This window comes from Puntigrus tetrazona, chromosome 17 (genome assembly GCF_018831695.1).
Source record: "Puntigrus tetrazona isolate hp1 chromosome 17, ASM1883169v1, whole genome shotgun sequence".
Classification (NCBI taxonomy): domain Eukaryota; kingdom Metazoa; phylum Chordata; class Actinopteri; order Cypriniformes; family Cyprinidae; genus Puntigrus; species Puntigrus tetrazona.
In genome coordinates this window covers 9,008,964-9,034,709 of record NC_056715.1, presented here as the reverse complement: position 1 = coordinate 9,034,709, position 25,746 = coordinate 9,008,964, and the positions used below count along the sequence as shown (strand labels likewise).

General features: G+C 38.1%; 1 protein-coding gene across 7 annotated transcripts in view; it reads right to left on the bottom strand.

Moving 5' to 3' along the window:
- Positions 1-25,746, bottom strand: part of dlgap2a (discs, large (Drosophila) homolog-associated protein 2a) — a 119,150-nt gene that overhangs the window by 2,618 nt on the left and 90,786 nt on the right. For 5 of the 7 annotated variants that reach the window (XM_043263440.1, XM_043263443.1, XM_043263446.1 and 2 more), the window contains 5 exons: positions 24,143-24,336; positions 19,521-19,589; positions 18,734-18,893; positions 17,723-17,942; positions 13,645-15,339 (listed from right to left, as the gene is read on the bottom strand). In XM_043263440.1, coding sequence (XP_043119375.1) covers positions 13,769-15,339; positions 17,723-17,942; positions 18,734-18,893; positions 19,521-19,589; positions 24,143-24,336 — 2,214 coding nt within the window. In that variant the 3' untranslated portion in view covers positions 13,645-13,768. Of the gene's footprint in view, positions 1-322; positions 778-902; positions 989-6,488; positions 6,728-7,446; positions 7,600-9,498; positions 9,559-13,644; positions 15,340-17,722; positions 17,943-18,733; positions 18,894-19,520; positions 19,590-24,142; positions 24,337-25,746 lie in introns of those variants that run through there. The other 2 variants (XM_043263445.1, XM_043263441.1) reach the window with 2 other exon arrangements.

The following is a 25,746-nucleotide window of genomic DNA, read 5'->3' as shown; positions in this document are numbered from 1 at the left end:
ATTCAGTATGAATTTACTATCATACTCCATTGAATTTTCCCATCCATTTCTGTGCATTATCTCCGTCAGTCTGTCGTTCAGAGCCTCTGAGCTCATTGCCATGGAAACCTGACAGATGTTGACAGACGTAATTGCTCACATGGCAGCACTCTCAGCGCGAGCCTGTAATAACCTGGAGCTCTGCGAGCGTTTCACCGTTAAATGTGACACTTCTTTGGATTCACACCTGACACTTTGAAACCTGGAGCCAAACTCTCCACCAAACAAATATTATAATATAAAGATTTAACGGCTTGTGAAACCGGGAGCTCTGTTAACTCACTTTCCTCTGACAGATCGTTCTCTTCCGCCTCCCCCTCCAGCTCTTTGCACCATCCCTCCATCTTTTTCGTCTCTGTGTGCAGCAACTGCATGAACCAGCTTCCGTCCCTCCTGCACGAGGGCGACGCTCTTCCCGAATCCGTTGGTTGGGGCGGAGTCACTGTGACGGCCACGGTAGCGATGGGCTCCCGCGGCGAGGGCTCCAGCCAGGGCTCGGGGCTGCGCTGGGGACTCGGGGGCTCCGTTGGGGTGCGGTAGTCCTCACGGTAGCTGAACAGACCCTGGGTGCGGACGGTCCGAACGGCGCCGTACTGCGTAGGGGTGCTGGGCTCGCTGTGACGCTGGAAACCTCCTCCGAACTGTAGACCTTTGTCCTCCATTAAAGGAAAACCCTCTAACTCCAGATCCGCCTGAACCGCGGCCGTGACACTGTTGGACCGCTTAAACCGGCCCTGTCTGTATGAGAGAGAAAGATCTCAAACGAGACCAACAACATTTCACACTCGGCTGGTACTTCAGCAAATCGCGCCTCACAAAAGCCTTTCGCACACAGAGCTAAAACAGAGGTGCTGGGTATTTACCGTCTCTCGTCTTCCACTTGAATCCCAACAGACTGATACTCTCGAGAGCCTTTGCTTTCACACTCTGAGTCAGTCGCTGCTTCCACCTGCAATAACAAACCAGAGCTTTAACCGATCGTTTCGGACCATGTACATACTTCCAGTACTTACGCAAATACGAATTATACAGCATTATTAGCATTACAATAGTTCAGAAGTAATTGTGCAGAATTGTAATATTTGCGTCAACAGCATTTTTTTCAAACTCCTGTTTATTTCAAAATGCACATGTGGTGTCAGACATTTTCACCTCTCTACACAACAGAACTTTTTGTTTCAAAATGCTGAAACTTGTTTCAAAGTTTACATGAAAATTTCAACTCTGCATTTTCAATAGAGGGATAAAAGTTCAGTGTGATTCACCAGGCTGAGTCTAGAGAAGAGAGAGATAAAAAAAAATAAAAGGCACCCACACAGTGTCTAGTCCACAAGTAACTTAATAAATAATATACAATGTGCTATTCAAATATTTCAAAAAGAGGAAGAGAAGCTTATTTTTTATTAATTGTATTCATTATGTAATCTGGCCTAATAAACAAGAAGGTTTCCATGATAGTTTCAATGAAAAATTCTGAGTACAAAAACTAAACTACCATGAAAAACAGTGACAAACTTCCACGTCTGATCAAGAAACACTGAGGAAGTAAAACTTTTCTGAATATGTGAATATGTTGTTTAGTGAAGTGAACTCCAGCTCTAAACACCAGCAGCATGGACTTTTTAAATTTATGCTATACATTTATCCAGGTATTGTAAAATATAATTTACAAAAAAATATATATATTGTATATAATGATAACCCTAAACATAATCCTATATACACAACATATACTATGTGTGTGTGTGTGTGTGATGCAATATTTGGAATAAAACACTTTTTAAAATATATTAAAATAGAAAACAGTTCTTTTAAAAATGTAGTAATATCACAATATTACACTGTATTTTTGCCTTAGCGAGACTTTGCTCAAAAACAGTAAAAAGTCTTGACAACCCTTAATGCTTGAATGGTTATAAATAATCTCATTTTAAATGATTAAGCTGTTACTTTTAACAATTATCACTTTCAAAATATATGTTACAAAGTAGTTCTTTCAGAGATGGCAAATACGCTACGTTAGCTAACATGCATTCTGTAATAACAGAAAGCATCCCCAGCCTGTTGAAGAAGGACCTCAAATCAGAGAACAAGATGATTCACATCACAGATCAGACAAATCAGCCATCCCTGATCTATCAGTCTGACCGCTACAGAAAGGCTGAGCAGAGGAATTTTGTTTGAGTGAGCCAGGCTGTCAGGCATGAAAGAACGAAGGCCAGGGTATGACGCTTCCTCAGCTATAAGTCAGTCCACAAGGATTACAGCTACAGTAGGTGAGCAGCGCTTTCCTTTACTGTTTGATAATGTGTGCTCAGGGTTCCTTCATAAATACAGAATAGCACCTTGGATCGAAAACTCTAGAGAAACTGTGGTGAAAAATGTGCCTCCTCGTTCATTCTGTCACATTTTACTGGTGTGGTGTGGTGAAGCGTAGGCAGTTGATAGTGAGCAGGGGTTATCAAGTGATCAAAACAAAAAAGGACAATAAAAGCAGTTCATTTGAGATGCTCCAAGAAAGCCATCCTGTGGCTTCAGGCGACTTGGAATCCATGTTATTCTTGTCAATAAGTAGCAATGTCACAGAAGAAGCAACAGCTCATGCCTTTCACACTGTGACTTACATCTGAGTGAAACAAGACTCGGGACTCGTTACTGATAGATGCTACTATATACAATAATTGCAATAGCAATGGATTCTATTTATACTTTTCTGCTATTTATATTACTTATTGCAAATTACTACTCAGTATTGTAGTACATTATAAAACATCAGGCAATAATAATGTATTGAGTGTAAATTATAATTTCAATTCTAAATATTAAATGAATGCTACTTTCTTGGGACAATAAAGCCCTCCCTACCATAACCCTAACCCTACACTTATCTGATACTTTATATTCATTTTTGATTTTTGCCTTCATTTTTATTGAAAAGAAATGCCTTTCTGATGTAATATAAAAGGATAAAAAATGTTTGGCAAAAGTGAACAGACTTATTCAATAAACAGTAAAATATAATTCAGTGACATTTTAGAAAATAGATATGTTTTGGTCTGAGTAATATTTCCTGAGTAAAATTTCCTAAAATGCCTATCCTAGTAAAAAAAAAGAAAGAAAAAAAAGATTATATTTCTAAACACAATTATTTCATATTTAATAGAGTTCCAATCTATTAACATGTTTATTGACAGATAACTAAAGACTTATAAATATTATAATTAAACTTTACTTGACATATATATTACTTGTGCACAATGCATTTTTCTTAATATGAAGTCTAAAATGTGTTTTAATGTCACTTTTGATTAGGACTGTATGATCTTTGAATAATATCAGACTTTAAATGCAAAGTGTACCTGAAATATACTTGCAATAGTTACATTTTATCACAGTAAAATATGCAAAGTATACCTTTAATTGAACTTCAGCACTACTTCCACACAATTAAAGTATGTTCATACAAAATTAGTTGTACCAATTTAGCAGACTTTAAGTATACCAGTTTAGTATACTAAAAGTACAATTGCAGGACATTTTATACAAAAAATATAAAAATGTATTTACTTATCATGAAATAAATGTATTTTAAATATATTTGAGTATATTTATTTTTCACTAGGGTATTTTTAAAGTCAGTGTACACAAAAGAATAAAAAAGATTTTTATTTTCAATGTATATTATGTAAAGCACTCTACAAATAAATGTGAACTGAAAAAAGAAAGTGAAACAAAGGAAGTGAAATAATGACTGAATTTTAATTTATAGAAATCCATCTGCGTCCACCTAACAGGCTGCACAAGCTGAAAAAAGTTAAAACTAATGTGTTATTTCTGAACAAATCTCATGCGTCATTCATACAAATAGGTAGTCATACTCCAAACTTACACCACTGGTTGATTCAATGGTGCTATGTCGAGTCACTTCACCAAGTTCAACGGCAGCTACAACTTGCAATTTCTATTTTTCCTGTTCATTAGTATGGTATGTAGCTGTTTGTTCATGTATAAGATCTACAGACAAGTAACTTGTGTGTTGTTATTAGTTTAAGTATTTGCTATTGACTGTTAAAATGTGGAGTTTTGGGCTCGCTCTGTGCAAGCCATCAAAATGAATGGGTTTCACAGTGTAGCACATTCCATGTCCTGTGTGAAAGGGCATTGTGTGTTTGTGTGTGTGTGCACGCGTGTAAGAGACAGGGTTACATCACAGTGGAGTTAATCGCGGCTTGTGTACTGCAAATACACAAATATGAACTCGCAGTTATGGCTATATTTCCTAGGTGTGGTTGGCCAATCACAATGCACTGTGTCAGGTGGCCAATCAGAGCAGACTGTGCTTGCCAAAAGGAGGGGTCTTTGCAGAAAATAATGTGTTTGAGAGAGGCGGGTCATAGAAGAGCTACAATAATGTACAGTATTTAAAAAAAGAATCTTTTTTGAACATTAAAGCATGTTAACATATTCTCTTGCACCAAATACGCTATAATGATCTTTAAAGTAGCATCATATTACAACTTTAATTGGAAGAAACAGACTAAAACTGCCATATGTTTTTCTAGTTGTTGTCTAGAACTCCAGAGCTGCTAAAATACTTTGTGTTTTTTAAATAGTTTTGTAGCAGATTCTATTTCACTGAAAGATAGAGACTGGCTCATCTAGGCTAGCCAGTGACAGAGACCTGTGCCGTTTGTTACTTTAATGCAAGAAAAACAGCTCAATAATTTCAATCTTGAGGGCAAATTTTTTTTTTATCAAAATATTGCTGCAAAATTTTGTTTTGTGGCTGGTAATGAATATTTATGAAGTCAATTCACCCCTACTTGCAGTTAATTGTGCTACCTGTATACAACCTCTAGGGGGCAGTGTGGACAATGAATACAGAACAGATGCGCTAAAGGGATGAGAGAGAGGCAAACCCATTTAACATTATTAGGACATGATCTCAACACAGATATTCACAAGGCAAAGACAGATAACTGCTGGCAAGAGACAGCAAGAGGGAGGACGAAAGAGAGGAGATGGAGAAAGAGGGAGATTAACGGAAGGAGAGAGAGGGAGAGCCCATTCAGTGAAGCCTGAGTTGAATGTTAATGAATGGATTGCGGTATGATGACTCACTGGAAGCTATTTTTAGCAAGACAACACGGACCGGAGGTGTATGGGTTTGTATATACTTCTGTGTTTGGACTCCAAAATAACCTACATTGCTTTGGTTAGGAAAGACTCAGTTTGCATGAGTGCCTGTGGGTTGGATTTATTTCTAGTCAGCACTTTGTTCATAAATATTTTGTTCTCAACAGACAAGTGGAAAGAAAAGGCAGATTTCTATTTCTAATTTCTAAAACAGGAAAAAATAAGAGAGAGAGAGAGAGAGAGAGAGAGAGAGAGAGAGAGAGAGAGAGAGAGAGAAACAAAAAAAACAAAACAAAACAAAACAAAAAAACAAAACAATGAATGGTCTCAGTGGTCAGCTAAACTGGTAGCCCTTCAAAGAAAGAAATGCAAGCACCAACACTTCTCAAAGAAATTAACCTACCAATGGCTTACTTATAGTTGCCTGCATGTTAAACATGAAGAACATATTTTTAAAATAACAATATGTATTAATATAGCATTTTAAAAGCTATACATTTCTCACTAGTGAGGTAATAACAAAGCAGATAAACTTAAAATTTTGCTTTTACAGATGCTGCTGCTAAAATCTGTTAAGAGGCGCATTAACTCAGGTAATCCACACAAGCTTAATCTCTCTCTGTGTGTCTCTAACAACTGCATTAATAACTGCCTCAGTCTGTTATCAATGACCCAGGCCTTTCGCTGCTAGCTCTAAAATGATGGTTTCAAATTAGCAACTGAGGACGTGGGGTGAGATACATAAGAAATCAGGGTAACACATTAGAATAGGTCACACTTGTTAACTGTTAACTATGACTTCTCCCTCAATAAATTCTTAATTTGCTGCTTATTAATCGTTAGTGTGGTGGTTGTTAAGTTTAGGTATTGGCTAGGATGTAAAATAAGGTCATGGAGAATAAGGCATTAATATGTGCGTAATTAGCACTAATAAATGGCTAATATTCTAGTAATATGCATGCTAATAAGAAACTAATAAGTGTAACCGTAAAATGAAGTGTTATGGAAATTCAGTTGTACTGATTTTAAGGACAAAAACCTAAGGAATGTCTTGAAATACATCTAAACACTGTCTTAAGGTTTGGTAACTCTAGTGTTACAGGAATAATTGTCTCCTTATATATATACAATATACTTGTAAGGATGAGGTCACCCAGAAATTAAGTGTGTGTATTGTGTTCCACTGAAGAAAGAACATCATACATGTATGGGCTGTCATGAGAGCGAGTAAATGCTGACAGAAATGACTCTTCTGTATGAACTATTAATTTAAGTGGTGATGCAAGATCTTAGATCAAACTATTGCACTTCACCTGTATTCCTATTGAGGACCTTGGTGTTTTTAGGTACTCCTCTGCTTTGGACACCAGCACAGCTTTATCACAGGTCATTACTGAGCTATGGCTGTCTGTGGAGGGGTGTCTCTTTCCTGCCATTGCCATGGCAGCTGCTTCCATGGCGATAGTGACGGCCTTGGCACTGTCCAAACTGTCAGTGGAGTTATAAAGCGCTCGACCCAAACTCAGACTCAACCCATCAGAACCCCAGATACCTGTGGGACAAGCATAAAGACATGCCAGTGTCATTTTAGTACAAATAAGTATACAGAGAGGTTGTGAATTAATGCAATGTTCAGAAAAGAAAAAATTATAAGTTATAAGTTAAGCTTAATCGACAGAACTTGAGACACAATGTTGATTACCACAAAGTAACAGCTCTCAGTTTACAGCTCAGACAATACACAAGTTTTAAAAAAGTGTTTTTAAACAATTAAAAATAATCATATTCCTGTTTTTAAATCCTCCAAAATTTGCCCCATGCTTCCACTATAAAACCCTCACTACAACAATTTTTTAAATTTCTTAGTGGATCAATATTACACCACAAATGTTGTCGACCAAACTAGTATTGAACCAGGGATGTTCTATTATTGTTTTCATAGTCAGACGTATGAAAGACATATTATTTAGTTTAAAGCAGTGTTTTTATTGTCAGCAATTATATGAATTATATTTACCTGTTAAAATTGTTTTTGTAATTAAAATAAAGCTGAAATAATAGAAAATATAAATGTAATTAAAAACATCAACTTAAAACGTGCCGCTTTAGCAGTTAACTGTAATAAATAAATAAAAATAATAAAATAATAAAAAAGAAAAACACATAAAAACAAAAAGTGAATAATAGTCCTATAATAGTTTAAATAATTAATCTAATCTATAAAAAAAATAAAAAAAATAAATATGACTAAAATAAGACTGGTTATCATACCCCCTCTGGCCAGCTGTCCCTCATGGTAAGCGTCCTGCGTGGACTCTGTGCTGCTCTGCGCTGTGATGGAGATGAGGGGTTTGGAGGTGGAACGAGGGGGTACGGGTGGAGGGGTCCTCTTATAGGTGGGTGTACTGGGTGTGTAGGTGACTGCTGTTAGATAGAGAGGAAGATGTGTCAAATATCTCCTGTACATCAACATGATGTTGCCAAACTGGAGAGGGACACGTAGCGGAAACACTTGGCAGATGATTACTCGTTCGAAATGAACAAACATGTCAAAATGAGCCTGCTGAGTGCTGATAGCAAGTTCTATATACAAACTTTCTCTTCATTAATAAAGGAAAAAGCAGTGTGAAATAGTGTTCTTGTAAATAGACCGTGAAGCCTGCCATGCATTCTGATGAGCAAAAGGTTATCCAAAGATCTCTTCCTGCTCTAATCCACACAGCTGAACCAGGCAGATAAATGGATCTTTGATTTGGACGTGTCCTCTAATTTAGTGCACCTTTTCAAGTTTGGAGGTCACAATAATCAAAAGTGACAGAAAAGATGAAAATCTAATGAAAGGACTAACCATGTTTGCAAAGTAGTAGTAGAGGTCTAAAACTAGTAAGTAAGTAAAACCTAAAAAAGCTTGGAGATAAAAAGAAACTTTGAAAACAAACAAACTAACTAAAGGCTATGGCATTAAAAAGAAAAGCTATTTCAGACTCTACACTATTTCTAGATTACTATTGAAAGAAGTAAATTTGTGACATTTATCATGTGACTCTTTAGGTGCTCTATGTTCAATTAAATTTTTGGATCATACTGAAGAACACCATCAAGATATACGTTTATGTGGCTTTAGTGCTGCTGCCATTAAAGTATAAAGAGGGATGTCCTGGTACTTGCGTTCTCAGACTTTAAGACCCCACTGTATGTCTTAAGTCAAACCCTGCTAAACCACATTAGCTTTTAAACCTCAAAGAAAGGTCATGTGAACAATCAGAAAGACTGATTGATTGAACGAAAGAGAGATAAGGAGAGATTAAAAGAGAAAGATGGATTGTAAGAAAGAGGGAGGAGAGAGAGAGAGAGAGAGAGATTGAAGAGCCAAGAATGATCGAGAGAGGAAGAGAAGGACTGAGCAGAGTGATTCAGCACTGGTACAAAAATAGATGTTATAGCCAAACAAATAATGCAACAGGGACTCATAACTCTCTCTGTGCTGGCTGTTTTATCAAATGAGCTGAGAGTGATGACACTGTGCTTTCATCATTACGAAGAGAAGAAGTGAGGAAGGGGGAAAGAGTTTGTGAGAGTGTATCACAATGACTAAACAAGAGGACATACTAGTGCTTGCAAGGCTGCAAAGATAATATTTATGCTTGGTTTTAAGTTGGCTGTACTCATTTTGCATTTATACCACGTTCCAATTTAAGCACACAGTCTTTGCACACAGTCATTGTCTTTTTGTCTGATTTTCTTTTCTTTTCTTTGTTTTTCTTTACATCAAAGTTTGCAATGTTCTGACACCTTGTAGTTGGTTGGATCAGTTCATGGCTCTTCACTTAAACAAAGACTTCAAAACTGAATCGGGAAAAAGTACTTCTCTAGACCTGTAGGTTCTGTAGTAACAAACTAAGGCTGATGAAAAATCAAGCTCTCTAATGATATTCATTCTAACGTTTGTCTTATATTTTGGTAGGTTTATGTTTTGAAAAAAAAAAAAAGTGAATTATGTTAAATCCAGTGCTGTGTTGCAGACATAAAAAAAAAAAAAAATGAGGAAGACATGAAAAGGAGAAAAAACATTGTATTGCTGAGGTTTCCACTGCATCTATAAAGATCTATGAGTAAGGAGGTGGTAGAGATGAAAGGGTCAAAGAAGTATCAGAGAGGCGTAGAAAGGTCTGTCAAAACTGTAGCCAGAAGAGAGGTAGTGCTCAGAAATAAAACTAAACAAATCCCATGAAAAGTAAGCATTATTAACCAGTTACGAAGGAACATACAGTATTTTATTTTTTTTCAACAGGTACTGGAACATGAGGTAAAGCCATAATTTACCTGGTGGTTGTTGGGAAGGACGGTCCACACTGCCTGAAGAAGGGAGATGGAACTGAATTCCTATAAGCAAACATACGCATAAACTTTTTGAAGCCAGACCACATTTACTTTCCCCCACACACACACACACACACACAGACACAAACATACAACCACACGTCATTCTGAGCTCAGTACACATACACTAAAGCTAAATTTTGCATCATCTGCTTTGATTTCATGTAGTCACAAGTTTACCGTTACCAAATAAAAACACCTGATGAAAAGTGATAAACCTAAACAAACAAAAAACATAATTATTCTTCCACTGTATATTTAAGGGATCACATTAATAAAAGAAAAAACAACAACACTAAAACAGTAAACAAAGACAAGTCACTTCATCCTAAACCAAATCACTGACTTTTTAATTTCAAAAAGCTAATGCAAAAACCGCATGCTGCAATCTCTTGAAAACTACACATCAGTTTTGTGCTGCTTCGCAGAACCTTCAGATCACATTGTGCTTCTGTGTAATGTCACACTCGATTATTTGCAAAGACATCTCTAGTGTTACTGCTTGTGGCAATTTGCTCAGCTATAAATTGTATCTACCTGTAGGGGCCTACAACAGGAAATTAATATTATTATAGGAAATCATTATAGCAGATCAAGAAGTATAATGCAGCTTACCAGTACAAAGAAAACAAAAGGATGTGTACTTGATGTGTGTGTGAAGAAAAATGAGAAGAGAGAGGTACTGTAGCTTAGAACAAACACTCCTAGTTCAGAGACCACCATGCAACGGTCTACAACAGTTGAAGTTCTGATGTAAAACAACTTCTTTTATTATTTAATGAAATTAATAACATTCACTTAAGTTACAGATCATCATGATTGCAGACATTTAAGATGATCTCAGAAAAATCAACAATCAGCTGACAGAAGTGAACATACACAGAGATAAAGAGGCTTATTTTCACATAATTTTTCAGATTTCAGATCTCTGTGGTTAATACTCGAAATCTTACAGTCAAAGTGCTTCCATTCTGAAATTTTAAAGCCATTAAGAAGAAAAAAGAAAAGAAAATCACAGTGGCACAACAATATTGAGGCTGGGTGGTTAAACGCCCACATTCATGAGCCAGACAAGGCACACAATGCACAAGCAGCCAATGGAAATGTACAGTACCAGGAAACCTCTCAGTCCAGAGAAACACTGCTTTTACTACACTTAAATGAACCATAAGGCTCTGTCAGGTATTTCCTGCTCACTGAAATGATTGGCAATGACTCAATATAGTGGGGATGGGACTAATGAGAATCTTAATATGTTTATTTATTTTGCTACAGTCAGTTTTGTCCTGCACTTTAAGCACCTGTGGGTCTGTTCTAGATATGTACGTAAAACCCACGTTTATTACTCAAGAAATAGCTCTCCAGCACAGCAGAGGGCAATGTGTGGACAATGCTGTAAAATAAGGCCTGAGAGCTCTGTTATGAATAAAGGAAGACCTGTTAGCAATGGCTAAATCCAAATACGCATGCTAGTCATATAATAAAGTACGTGAGATAAGGATTAGAGACCCTAAAATCACATTAAGTGAAAACAGTATGTGAACAATACATACTATTTCAGGTGAATGTTTAAAATATACATCAGTCTGTGCTTTTTAGGTCAATAATTTCCACAACCTTTGGCGCTACACAAGAATATCATGGTCGTTGGTTGTAATGGCTCCCTAATGCTGTAAGACCATTTTATGACTATACATATAGTAGTAGTGGCATGCGAACTGGGAATTAGCCAAGATTTTCATTTTAACATTAGATATTTACAGATTAAAGATATGTTGCCAGGTTTCATTTCTATGGACACATGTTTAAAGTCTTTAAAAGCTTTGAAAACTACCCAGTGTTTGCACTGCTCTCAAAACTCACTGTTAAGTGTCTGTCAGTTGGCTGGCTGACTAACAAAAAAACAGAGAGCTCTGAAAGTCCAGGTCTTAAATAAATAAATGAACAAGAACACTTATCTAATTATAATTAGATGCATTAGCTACAACCACTTGATAAAAAAATACATTCACTGCTAATAATAACAATGTAAACCTGCAACCTCAACTACATTAACTACTTAAGGAACTACTTCAGTTTTAGTATGACTGTCATACCAGTTAGATGTAAACTGTTGATAATAATTAAAATGTCATTAATGTATCTGGTTTCAACATTTTCTTTGATTGTCAGATACAAGGCTATGGCACTGCATTTGTTGATACATACCAAATAATAACTGTTAGAGATATCCAGAGTGTTTTTTTAGTACCCTGATATTCACTAGTATGTATGTACATAAAGTGGATAATAATACATACAGACTGCTGATTTTACACCAAATAACTTAAGTAACCCAACCGATACAAATGAATTGGCATCTCATTGTAAAGAAGGAGCTCTCATAGCGGTTTATGAGAGTTGTGCGTACAAAGTTATTAATTTTTGAAGGAAAAAAAAATCACAGTATACAATAGTCTATACATTTACAATAATATAGGGAATGACTTGGGAATATATTATATGTGGGCATTAAGGATTATATTAACAGTATCTTGTATGTCATTTATAATAGTAAATGTGGATTTACTAGATTAGTATGGATTTTTAAGTGTGCATGATCGACCTTGTTTAAAAGGTTACAGTTAACTGTACATATAGTGGCCAGTCACCCCAATGTGCAAGTTTCTACCACCAGTATTAATTCCTAAACCACTGCAATTTTGTGGCCAGACAATCAATATCCCATATTTAAACAAGCTTCAAAATGACCCACATTCTCAGTGTATGTTCATGTAACCCCAGCAGACAGTGTTTTAAACCTCTATAACCAAATTCTTTAAATATAAGTAATCTCAAGAAATATCCATTTAATATTAATATCTGATAGATTTCCATATATGAATATACCCAGAAAAATATCACATTCAACATTTCCGTCCAGTTTTCCAATAGATCTGAATAAGATTTGAGCAAAAAAAAGGAGAAAAAGAAACAGCAGTCACTTCACACAGTATCATAACATAGCCGTTGTGTCTTTGAAAATTTCACAGTACTAAATTTTCCTCCACTTTTTACAGTGAGACTTTGGCTCTGAAGACATTGAGTAAAATGGAATAAAGGATTCCATCATTCACACCAGAGAAACAACCATTACATTACATTCAGGGAAAAAAAGGTTATCAAAATCCATAAAATGTATCCAAGCGATATGCAGTTGTTTCAGGTAGTCTTTGGCCAATCTCCAGTCCATAGTCTGACTTGTTCCATCTGAAAAAGGATTCTCCCTACCACCCACCCTCAGAGAGCATGACCAAGGTACAAATTTCTGGTTGATCCGAGACCAGTTCATACAGAGATCTATTTTACAGTTTACTCGGTAGTTTCTAAAGTCATTGGAGAGAGTGTGTTGACTAGAAGTCTTCGTTCTCTGCCAAAAAACAATCACAGTATTTACTAAAATACATTTGAGTCTCTGTAAAGCCAGAGAGTGTCCCTAGAGAGGACTGAAGTTCAAGGTGACTCACCAGATTTGCTGTGTAAATAGGTGCTGAATGTCTGAAGTACACTAATGCAGTGCCATTGCTGTCATCAGACTGCTTTTAGCTACAACCTCTCTCATAACCTCATCCATGCCTCAAATATAACAATCTCTTACCCATTTTCCTACTCTCTTCTTCTCATTCTCTCTTATATAATTAGACACACACACACACACCATGGAGAGACACAAACCTGTAAACATCTTGCTACATAACCTAACAGTCTTGTATTCTGTCTGTAGATATTACATTGATTATCTATTGCACACCCCGTGTAGCTTCATGCACTTTTTCGTAGAGCTCAGAGTGACAGTGACATATAGGACATCTCTGAATTGTTTGAGTATTTCTTGTGGTAAATTTCCATACTGGCACTCCGTGACATCGGCTGCCGTCCCCGTGCTTTCCTCTGCCACCGAATCCACAGGAAATCCCTATCAGATAGTGAGTGAGAAGGGCTGCTTATGGCTGCTGTTCCCTTTGGTGACCCATTATCGCTTGTTTCACTCTTAGATACATCTAAAGCTGACTGGAGCTCCAACAGGGATAAATTGAAGGGGTGCACAGTCGCTGGGTCTATGGTAGCAAGTCCAGGTGGGTTCAGCTCCTGTGCCATTGGCTCATCTATGCTAGTAACTTCAGGATCGAAGGTATCTGACTCAACTGAGCACAGAACGGCAGAGAATAGCGTCTCAGACTCCAGGGGAGCAGGAGTCCACAGTGTCTGGTTGGATTGGGAAATTTATGATGGGGGCAGAAGAGTCTACATTCTGGCTGTTATCTTTTTCAGAGTAGGACTCTTGGATGTTCATGGCACCACCTTCTTCTGCACAGCCCATAAATGTTTCTTTTTTTGACCACAAAACAAGAGCCTGAGTATCTAGTTCGTGTGCAGGTGGCTTTTGACAAGCAGGAAAATTCGGTTCAGGACTTCCTGGGTTTGATATGTCAGATTCTGTTCGAGATTCAGGATCAGGAGTGGCTGGTTGGAGATAAATGGTGTCCAGTAGTTCTGGAAGGGGTGGTTCCTGTGCTGTGGCTTCGTAGGAACACTCATAGACAGTTTCTGGGGTCGGAGGGTTCGGCAGGGCTAGATCTACAGCACATGGGCTTTGAGAGCCAGAAACATTGAGCTCAAGAGATTCTAAACTTGGCCATTTTAAGTCTTGAAGATTCATAGAATCTGGTGTCACTGGACTCAGGACAACAGAGTCCATTTCTAGTGATGTAAAGTCAATTGGTTCTTCATCTGTATGACTCAGCACAAAGGGCTGCATGGATTCTAAAACCGACCGTTCCTGTGTAGTCATGCTACTGTGGTCTGGTGTATATATACCAGGTTGTTCTGGAGATTCTTGAGAGGGACAATCAAGAGATTCTAGGGGTGGTGAGTCAGTATCATCTGGATCCAGTTTAGGCCACTGCAAACTAGCCAGGTTCACTAGTTCTACATTCGTAAAGTCTAAAACAACTGATTCCACATGCTCAGGAGTGGATGACTTCGTAAAGCAATACGGTTCCACCTCTGGCACCAGTTCTGGGGGATCAGGAGGGCTCATGGAGTCTGAATCTAGATCAGGCCAACAAAGTGATGCCACATCAATAGGATCTGGAGGGGTAAGATTTGCAAAAGTAGGATCGTCAATGTCGGCTAAATCTGAGTTGGGGTCAGTTTGAAAAAATGGTGAAGAGGCTGAGACCTGCAGGACATTTTTATCTGCGTGTTCTGAGGGAGACATGGATAAAACATTAGGATCAACCGGGGAGGGGCAGTTAACTGCTGCGTCTGCTGTGTTCTGTCGCACCAGGGTCTTGCTTCCTGCCTGCGTGCTGACGGACACCTGAGGAGCAGCTGTCTGGGTTTCCCTCACCCAGTTCGGTGACCAGGTGCTGTAATGTTGTGTAAAGGTGGAAAAGTTCCTGTTGAAAGCCCTGAGCTCTGTGCACAGATCTTTCCTGAGCTCAGCTAACTCTTTACGCATGGCTGACACATCCTCCCTCCACTGCTGGCTGATGGCCAGGGCCAGATCCGCTGTCTCCTGGACACTTGACTGAACAGGCCGTGGCCTGATGGGCGCATTTGCTTTCAGCGGGGGTAACGAGGGAGTCGTGGTAGGTGAGCTATCACCATAAAGGGTGCTGGATTCATCTCCTCTCCCACGGAGCCCCACATTTCCACGGGCCATGGAGGTTAAGTCTGGCCCCTCGCTGGGTAAATTGTCCTCATTAAGCAAACCAGTGCCTTCCAGCACATCATTTCCCTCTGGAAGAAAAATATAAAAATGCGAGTGTATATAATGTACCCAGTGGTGAGGCCAGCTGGGGATTTGTGCTGTTTGCAGGCTCCATTTAGAGTTCAACCAAATATGTGTGAGCCAAAATAAGGTTTAGGCCAGATCAGAGTTAAATCTTATTTCATGTGTGTGAATTATGTTATCACACAGGTCAGAAGAAAACATTAACAATGCATTGAAGGAATATAGGGATTAATTATTTATAGGGAAGACATTCAGAGAAGTATGTACACAATTTATATCAAAAGACTTTGTAAAATTCGTACAAATTGTTTTGAGTTTTGCTCAGTATGCTACAAACGCAATCTTGGCTCCCTGTGCTTTAGGTGACGGGAGCTAGTTATTTTGAGTTATTGTGATCACACTAGCAAACAGATCCCATTTTGACTCACAGCTTTTTTTCTCTGTTATTACTCTGCCTTCTCACTCCATCCTTTATTTGCATATATTCATCTCTCAAAGCACAAAACAAAGAACTGAAGCCTAAGGACACCTGCAGGGTATAATAACAACGGCACCTCATAGAGCATCATCAGGTCCCTCTGACAGAGCAGGTCTGTGCTTTGTGCCTTGAAAGGAGGCAATTGCGAGCAAAAGCTTTCAGTCTCTTTTTTGTGTGTGTGTGTCTCAGCAAAGCAGGTATGAACCCTATTGAACATGAGCGGTCCACTTTGACCCATCACTGACGAGGTCTTTACTGGGGGAATCATTGTCTTCAACCGGTACCTCGACACACAAACAGCCAAATTCAAACAAAAAATTAGCTCATTACTTTAGCAATAGTTTAACACATGCAGTTATTATGATCAGTGATTCTATGAAATATTCCTTGCCCAGTCACTGTTGCACAATATATGGGACTTACTATAATGGATTTAGTCATATCAAACTCAAAATCAAGTGTTTTTAAAGAGACTCCCTTTGTGAGAAAGCCAATATTGCTCGTTATTCTGCAAGCATTTTTCAGTGAGAAGGCAGTGCAAAAAACGCCAGAGCATATTTACTGTCTATCTTTGTCTGTCTAGCTCAGATTTTGGCCTTAATTCACACGTATCCAGAGACTGGACTCTGATGCTCTTAATTACATTTAAGTGGCCTGTTTCACCACTGACCCTTAAACAGTCTGAAAACTCAAAAAGCTCAAGCACAGCTTCAGTCGCGGACCCTGTGGGAGAGAGAACTCAAAACTGATGCGTTTAAAACCAGCTTCACGCCCGGAAGAGAAAGTGAGATAGGGAGAGAGGGAGAGAGAGAGAGAGAGAGAGAGAGAGAGAGACTAGGAGATGTGCAAGAGTGAGAAACAGAAAGCCCACAGAGTGACAATCATCCGACTGAGAAACATTTTGGGATCGCAATACACACCACCTCGTGTCTCCATCATTGCTTTTCACCCCCTCCCTGTCTGTTAGCCAAGAGTCAACTGAGGCAGAAAATAGGACAAGGTAGAGATCCAAATTGAAAATCTTGAGAGACAAAACACACAGTGGAAGAATAAAAAAAAGGTCATATCTTAATTTGGACACAATATTTTAAAAAAGAATGGATTTTTCACTTTTCACCATTTTATTGTTTGCCACAAAATTTGGGGATTGAATTCAATAGGGTTCATATTCTTATGCTCTGAGGCACACCAGCACTTACCTGAGTTATGTATCCATATACAAATCAATCACTCGGCTGTAAGCAGTTCACATGCAAGCATGCCATGCTACATGTAATACAATGCATTCATTCAAAAATAATCAACAGCTTTACCTCTGATCTGAATTTAATTTACAAATCCTTGACTCTTTAAAGCTTTCAGAGGATTCAGTATTTACGCTCTTACAAATTAAGTCATGCAAATCTTAATCACTAAACTAAGTGTTCTGACATTTTGTTATTTAAATGGCATATTTATCATCTAAAAGTTCACAAAACTGACTCAGTTATGCACTAAAGCATAGAATCAGACTATGAGTATCCTATAAGGATCTTGTAGTCTGAAATGAATATTTGCCAAGCAACAAAAGAAAGTAAAATATAATTAATTAACAGTTGGCTATTAACTTTGATAGGATGTGCAAGTCAAACTGTAAATAGCCAAAGAACCTTTTTTTCAGCCAAGAGACATATTGAACAATGCAAACTTCCAAAAAACAGTTTCAAGGCCGGTAACAAATATTTATTCACTTATTTATTTAGCATTGGACAGCTGTGGTTAATTTTGGCTTGGAGGCAAACCTAAGTCAGTTTTAATGAAAACAATAAGCAAGTTCACTGGAATTCTTTCTTTGACTTCTACCTCGAGACAAACACAAGCCGAGACCAGACACAGGTGTGCATGGCTATTCACAAGGAAAGCCCACTTACCTGTGGTGGACCTGATGGTGGAAGTGACAGTGGATGATGTCATGGAGGGGACGCAGTCATCGTCCTGGGAGAATCCGGCCTGGATGGCTCGTAGGTAACTATGGCTGCGTGTTCTAAAGCAGCCCGGCAGGTCCAAAGCATCCATGGCCTGAGACTCTACCTCACTGAATACGGATTCACACACCGACTCAAACTGGCCATTAACCTCGGTCTCGCTTACCTGCAGAACCAGAAAAACAAGACAATACATCTCAGCATGTTTCTTCAAGTCATCCTCCCTTCTTTTTTCCTCACACTGCTTTCTTCTATTTTCTCGGCTTTATTTGCAGTTAGGCCTATATTTCTTGCTCAGTCCCAGTGTGCAGTCTAATCTTATCTACACAGGATTGTATGTGAGATAAAAATCGCGATATGATTACGGCAGAATCTCTGCGGATCAAACACCAAGTCTTCCTGCACGAGTCTGAGGAAATGAAATGCTTTCGTCGAATCCTTTTCATTCCTTAGCAATACCTTCTTAAATCGCTTCGAAAAATCTGAGATGAACGTCTCTGTGATAAAGCGATATCTATCTAGTCATGCTGAACTTGTCTGATAGGATTCTTACTACCCATCAGATTCCCATTTAGCAATCTCTAAAATCCGAGATTGCCATCGCGTTCCATTGAGAGGGAATTATCCTCTAATGACCACAGCAAGCCACTGATGACGCTTAGAAAGCGGGAACGGGTGCGTGAGCGAAATGGGGGTATGGAGAATGAAAACCATGTTGTAAGACCTCAAGCCAAATCAATAAAACCTCTATTACTTCACACTAAGAGAGAGATTTAGATGTTAAAGGCTGATAAATCTGACAATTTAAAAACAGACAAACACAACAACTACATTGTATATAAATGGCAAAACGGGCCTTAAATCCTCTGCATGTGTTGTGGTTTTCAGCACTGTTATGGGTTTAAAAAACCCTGGATTACCTTGAGCTGTGTGAAGCCGGGCAGATGTGACTCTCACCTGGCTGACCTGGCTGACGCAGCTGGCCTGGCTCAGGGTGCTGACCGCCCTCATGTAGCTCTGGTTCCTGGAGCGGAACTTCGGCGAGCTGTAGTTGGGAGACGGTTCCAGTGTGATGCTGGGATGGATTTCCCTAGAGGTATGAAGATGGTAGCTTTGACTATGCAGTGAAACATGAAGTGAAGACAACAATGAAGGGAAGGAAAGGTAATAAGTGAGAAAAAAGTTATATATATATGTGGAAGTCGGTTTCCACCACTGAATACATTTCTTTTAAAAAAAGTAATTGCGACTATTCATATCATAATTCTGATTTTTTTTTCTCAAAATTGAATTCTCAGAATTGAAAGATATTACTCTATATTCTTAGAATTTATAAAACTTATAACTTTGAGAAAAAACTCAAAATTGCTATCTATCTAAATCTACAATTAACCGTGCAGTCATTTCCTTCACAGCCCTACTCTCTCTTTTTCTCCAGATTTATCAATGCAACCTAAAAATGGAATTTCGACTGGTTGTGCTGAAGCATCCAATCAATGCTGGAAAATGAAGCACAATCCAAATTAGAGGCTATTTAACGAGCCACTGTGCTTGTGCATTCAATACATCCTAGAAATACGACAAAGTACTCTACAAAAAAGAAAGAGGAAAGAAGGAAGGAAAGTAACAGACAAAGAAAAAGCAATTTTGCAAAAAAAAAAAAGGGGTGAGTGACTAGAAGACTACGGGGAGGTTAGAATATGTGTTTTACTTGTTATTCCTGTGTATGTCTGCTCATATTCACCTTAAATCTGCAGTGATATTGGTGAGGTATTTGACCATGTCTCGGCTTGACTTGTCCAAACGGTATGAGCTGTAAACAGATGTGAGACAAATTACATTTTTACACTTGTTCAAATACAAAATGCTAAAACTTTACAAACAATAAACAAAATAAAAGACTGTCTCTAAGTTATAATAAATTTCTACAAAATAAATAATAAAGCTTGCTACACATGCTTATAATGTTATGTAATAATATCATATAATATCTTTTAATACAGGTGCAATTATTACAATTGCAGTTGTGTTTGAGAGAACCTTGTTAAAAGTTATGTTTAAAAGTTTGTCAAATAGTTTCAAACTCTGGTCATGTCTGTTGGAGTTTGGGATTAGTTGGATAATCTTTCCTGCAGAATTCACACTGCAGCTAGTCCCCTCTAGGAATATAATCACACTTTCTCCCACTCTCTCTCAACACCAGTCTCTTGAGATCTGCAGAAGTGTGCACACAAACACATTCCTGAATGCTTAGTGTAGATTGTGGTGACATTTCTGCTGTGAGATTCTGCTGGGCAAGTAAGAAACAGACCACCCAGGCACAGCTCAAAGAATTACCATTCAGCTATCGTCCTTATAGCTGCAGAAGAGCCAACAGACAAAAAACGAGGCTCATTCTAATCTGAGATCTTAGGAAGAAAACAGTGTTTGCTGATGAAGTGTTTGCTGATGAATTTGCAGAGTGTGACGAGACTCTTCAGGACGCAGGCACAGATTTGATGCTGCTGTTGGTGATTCTTGCGCTCCGAGCGCTAAAAATCAATACAGTCAATGTGTCTCCCTAGGTTTGCACGGTGTGCGTCCTTCTCTGCTGCTGCAGGGAAGATTTCTAGGGCTCTGCCTCATGCTGTAACTACAACACATTCTGAACCTGCAGAGGGCAGATGTTCAGCATGTGTAAGCTCATCACTGCAGGGAGCTTCATTAGAGCTGTATCATGTATTAAGTTATTTCCAGTCTTTTCAAAATAATGAAGGAAAACTTGGGGCTTTTTGATGCATTCATTTGCCAACACAAAGGGGGCAATTAAATGAACTTTTCTCAATATTCTCAGCAGGTTGTTAAAAATCTAAGCACATTACAAATGTACTAAGAGATCACAAAGAACTCCAAAGCGGTTATGAGCGGGTTGTACTCATGTCCTGGTGCCATTAAAATGTGTGGGTGGTCCACACTACTGCACTCTGCGGTGCTGTATTGAACTGATGATCTGATTGGCGATAAGCCCCTCTGAAGGTCAGTGTATCTCATCGTTCTGTGGAGCTGCTGCTGTTGCTGCTGCTGGCTGTGTGTCGTCAGCACCCTCTTGCAGTCTTCCTACTGTATATTCTCTGCGGATTTCCATCAGCGGGCCTGGGCCATGCAGAGATAAATGAGGCTGTCTTGAGTGATCAACTTGCATGCACTCTAAAAGCTTACCATGCTTTGATATGTTGTCACTGCGTCACAACGCCCCCTGCCTTGCCAAGTCCGCACTGTTCCATCAGACTGTACTGCTGTTCTCTCCATAGTGGAAAATGTGACATTGCTATGTTTTTTTAGAATGCATAACACAGAATTTTTAAGGCAAATGTGTTTCAAAAGGATTCCAGTAGGAATTCTACTTTGGCTATAGAATTAACATATTATTACATTAATTAATTAGAGCATTTAAGGCTAATAAGGCTGACATTTTATAAAGCTAATTGATAAATATGATGCAGGGAAACAACTCACTGCTTGATGGAGGCTAGTTAGAATGTTCCTAAAATTTAAGATATGTGGAAAAATGCCTCTGTTTGAGCTTTCATTTCATATTTACATCATATGGTTAAGCAATTTCACATGAGCAATAGGCTAATATCTGATGCAATATCACACAAGTTTTGCCAGTTTTGCTCAATAAGCCAACAAAAATATTAACACAAAACACGACCTGATTGACCTGATTATTTCTTAATGCATGTCTGGAACAAATTGGGGAAAGCCTCGCTGCACAAACTGATCAGTCCCGCGAAAGCCATTCAAAACCATGCAGAGTCATGTGCTCTCTAGTCGCTCTCTTTGATGTCACACATCAGTCGGTCTGATGGTGATAATCTGCTTCAATCAAACAAGCCTAATGATTCAATAGAGAATGGACCATTAATAAAGAATCATTTATTTCACTCCTGAATGAATCAGCCATTTGAACAAATCAAATAAATGAATAAATGTATATATTGCATAAATAGGCAGCACAACAGGTTTTGGCAGTGCAACAGATCAATTGTGTTTTCAGTATTTCAGTAATCTTCGATCAGCAAGGGCAGGCATAAATGTTTAGGCATTCATCACACAAGATGGAAGAGCCTCAAGAGCATATTTAGGCAGATTACTGGCCTTCAACATCATCCTGCACATGTTGTTTGGAGATGATCAGATGGTCTGTTTGAATCTTAAGCTGGTCTTCTCAAGTCTGATTTTCATAACAGTTTGGATAGACAAGAAAGTGCCAGAACATGGCATAACATTTGCTTTGGATTGTGTGTAGAACCATCTCAAGAGTCACTGCTGGGACGTGGACACACATTGATTCTCCAAAAGAGGAGAGAGCATGACATGCTAGCTCTAGAAAAAAAAAACAGATTAATTCAATCTTCATATTTGAAACCCTAAAATTTGGAAGTTAAAATAACATGATAGAAATAATGAATTAAGTAATAGAAATTGAAATGCTGTTTATATGGTTATTGTTTCACAATGCATAATCACAATGCAGCTTGCATGGTGCAGTATACTGAAGCAAGAATTGTAAGACAGGCTAACAAGTCTTTCAAAAGTAGTTCCTGCTGCTCTTAAAGGTTATTGGCTTTAAACTGTGCATGACAGACACAGATTATCTGTACATATAAACATATATTTTATACATGCTTTAGCATAAATCACAGATTTTATCAACACTTTTTGTGATTTGGTTAAATCTTCAATTCCTTACTTTTCTAACAGTACGAAAAAAAAGCTTTCTGGAGAATTCATGAGGTCTACTTTTTAAGTAGAATAAGTAATACAAATTTTAATAATAATTTTATTTTTAATTGGATACATTTTTATTTTACTATCATTATATAATAATGCTTCCTCCAGTGAAAAAGTCCCGTTGTCCTTTCATATCAAAATCCACAAACATATTTCTATAGAACTGTTTTGGACTGTTTTCACTTGTTATTGTGCTTATTTTTTGTATATTTTTATTCAGTGTTTGTCTTTGAAGTTCATCTTGGTTGATTTGTTTATCAAATTGCTATTAATAAATAATTTACTAGATTATTTTGATATTTTTATGAGCTGTTTGAATTCTTATTTTGATGGCACCCATACACTGCAGAGGATTCATTGGTGAGCAAGTGATGTAATGCTAAATGTCTCCAAATATATTTCAGTGAAGAAACTAACTTTTCTACATCTTGGATGGCCTGAGGGTGAGTAAAGTTTTCATTTTGGGGAAAATTATTTCCTTAAAGGCCTATGAACTTCTCAAAAGCAGCCGAGGCTAATTCTTCCCTGAATGGAATGCTAACTTGCACTGAAGCTAGACATAATGAGACACATCTTCCTGTGGAATCCCTGCTGCCTTACAATCTTAATACTGTATAAATATACATTTTCATAATAAGCAGTGAATGCACTGTTCCATGCACCTACTCAGGGGAAGAGCTCATTTGATGTGCTACACTCTCTTTCATTAGATGTACTTTGAGAGAGGCAGTCTTGCCAAATTTATAACATCATGTTTCAGAGCTTTGCATAATGGTGTACAGCCCCTGTAATACAGAGCAGAAAATAATCCTCACGTCTGGGAGAGAACAAAGGCACCAGGTGGTATTGTGCGAGAGAGCGGGTGCAGTGTAACAGGAATATCCCAAAATTCAATGCTGGCTCAAGATGGAGCAATATCTGGAATGTTTACAAAGACTGGGAGAAAATATACAAAAGTTTCACTTCTAAGTGGGCTTAACATCAAAATGAACGCAACTATGTATTACTGAAAGTTTAGCCTTTTTATGTGGTATATTTAGTATTCGGCTTTCAATATTCAATGCCTGTCATGACCAGCAGACTGTAGAAGGCTCTTGCTTTAGTCATAGATGCCTGACTCACAGTCACACTCTATAACAGACAGCATTGCTTTTTGATATGAAGACACAGATGCAGTAAGTTCAGTTGCAGCAGGAGTCAGTGTGTACTGAATCACTTTCAGCAGCTCGTCTGTAAGATTATATGTGCGTTTGTCATCTTAATTGCGTAAATTATACAGGTACAGCTAAACGGTGGTTTGAAATGGTAAACCAGCATGCTCCGTTTTCATAACGAGAGAGTCTGTAATGCTCAATCTGTGATTTGACTCCAGATATTTCATGATGGCTCCTAACAAGATCAAAAATGCATTTGCATGTTCAACAAAAAGGATCCCACATGTCGCAGAATGTGGGCCTCTGTGATTGTGGATAAGTAACCAGTTAATGATTGCATGCCTGTTTTCTACTTTGTGACTTTGTTCATTAATCACTCTAACCTCTGATTAGATGGGGCTTCTAATGAGATCCACTAGCTGATAAAAAATCCTACCTCTGGTCTGAAAGTTGTCTCTGCAGCACGGATTTGACGAGAGCGTTGGGTCGCATGCTTTTCTGTGGGGAGTTTTTAGGGCTGCCGTCGGAGTCTCCGCTGTCTTGGTCACCCATGGCTTTAACGTAACTGCTGCTCCGCATCCTTCTGCATGGGATCTCCTCATCTCTCCCTCCCCATTCATCCTGAGGGACCTGTATATACATAAATTCAGATTTTATATAATGTATTTGTACTACCTGGTCTCATGGCATAAACATACCTGGGTGCACTTTTTAGCGTGACACGAAATACATACCAACAAGTACATTTCACTACAGTTTCTAAAAGAAATGAACAGACAGTAAACCTCTTATTCTGTTTTACACAAATTGTTTCGATTGATAAAGTGTAATTTTCATACAATTGAAAAATATCATGTTATGACTGCAAAACAATATTAATATGCCGGGATATTTGAAAACTGATGCTTTTAAACATTAGCATCACACATATCCAGCTTCATATTTTTGGGCTTTTTTTGGGTTTGTTTTGTAACTCAAAGAAGTTGAAACGGCAGAGTTGCATCAACAAATGCATTTTAATATCAATTTTGACCAGCTGCAATATATATCTTTAACAAAGTAATAAAAAATTGTCAGGGTTTACATATTTAACCTGTGTTTTAGCACCAAAACTCACACCACTTTCTTTTTGAAACTGAGGCGAAACATTCAGTAAAGCAGACAAAAATGGCAAATTTGGCATTGGTCACGTGGCCTGTCAATCAAACTACCTGCAAATTGTTAGCAAAGCTGATGTCCTCATCAAATTTAATGTATGACAGCTTTTCTTCTTTGCAGTTTTCATGCAGTTTGTTATGCTATTACAGTAGCATAAAAGCACAAATCTCATTTTTGTTTTGCTATTATAGAAGTTAGACGAAATATAATACCACACGTAAACAATCTCACTCCATGTTCATATATTTTAGTTTGTATATGTTTGTATAAAATTCTTATATGAGAACTTACTGTACATAAAATAAACAGACAATATGAGGTTTGACTATCAGAATCCTCTGAAGGTCAAGCTAAAAAGAAAAAGAAAAACCTTTCAGGCCTAATTTCCAATTTCCTGGAAAGTGCTAGAAGAGTAGGTTTAGGATCTGACTGTGTCAGAAAGAAAGCTTTTCTTTAAGTGAAAAGGGAGTAGCTTCAAAAACATCCTTAGTAGGTATGTCTGATTACTAAGCAGTCAGCAAAACCAAGAAAATAAGAACAGCGTATGCAGGAAACGGCCGGATGCTCATTAAAACAGACTCCTCAACACAATTCATTGCCAACACCGCTGACACGGTGACATAGTCACGACTGTTATCCATCACCTATACCGGCTGACATTTACTTCTTGGCACTTTCCCCAAGAACATCTTCACAGAAACCACTTATCACAGACTATCTTTACTTGTGGACAGTGACTGAGTAATATTAGCATTGTTGTCATGATCTTGTATACTTAATGACTCTCTTCTTGTGAATGAACAACCTTTCACTCAGATCTGATACCTGAGTGACGGATCACATGACAGTAACAACGCACTGACATATTTATGACGCGTTCCT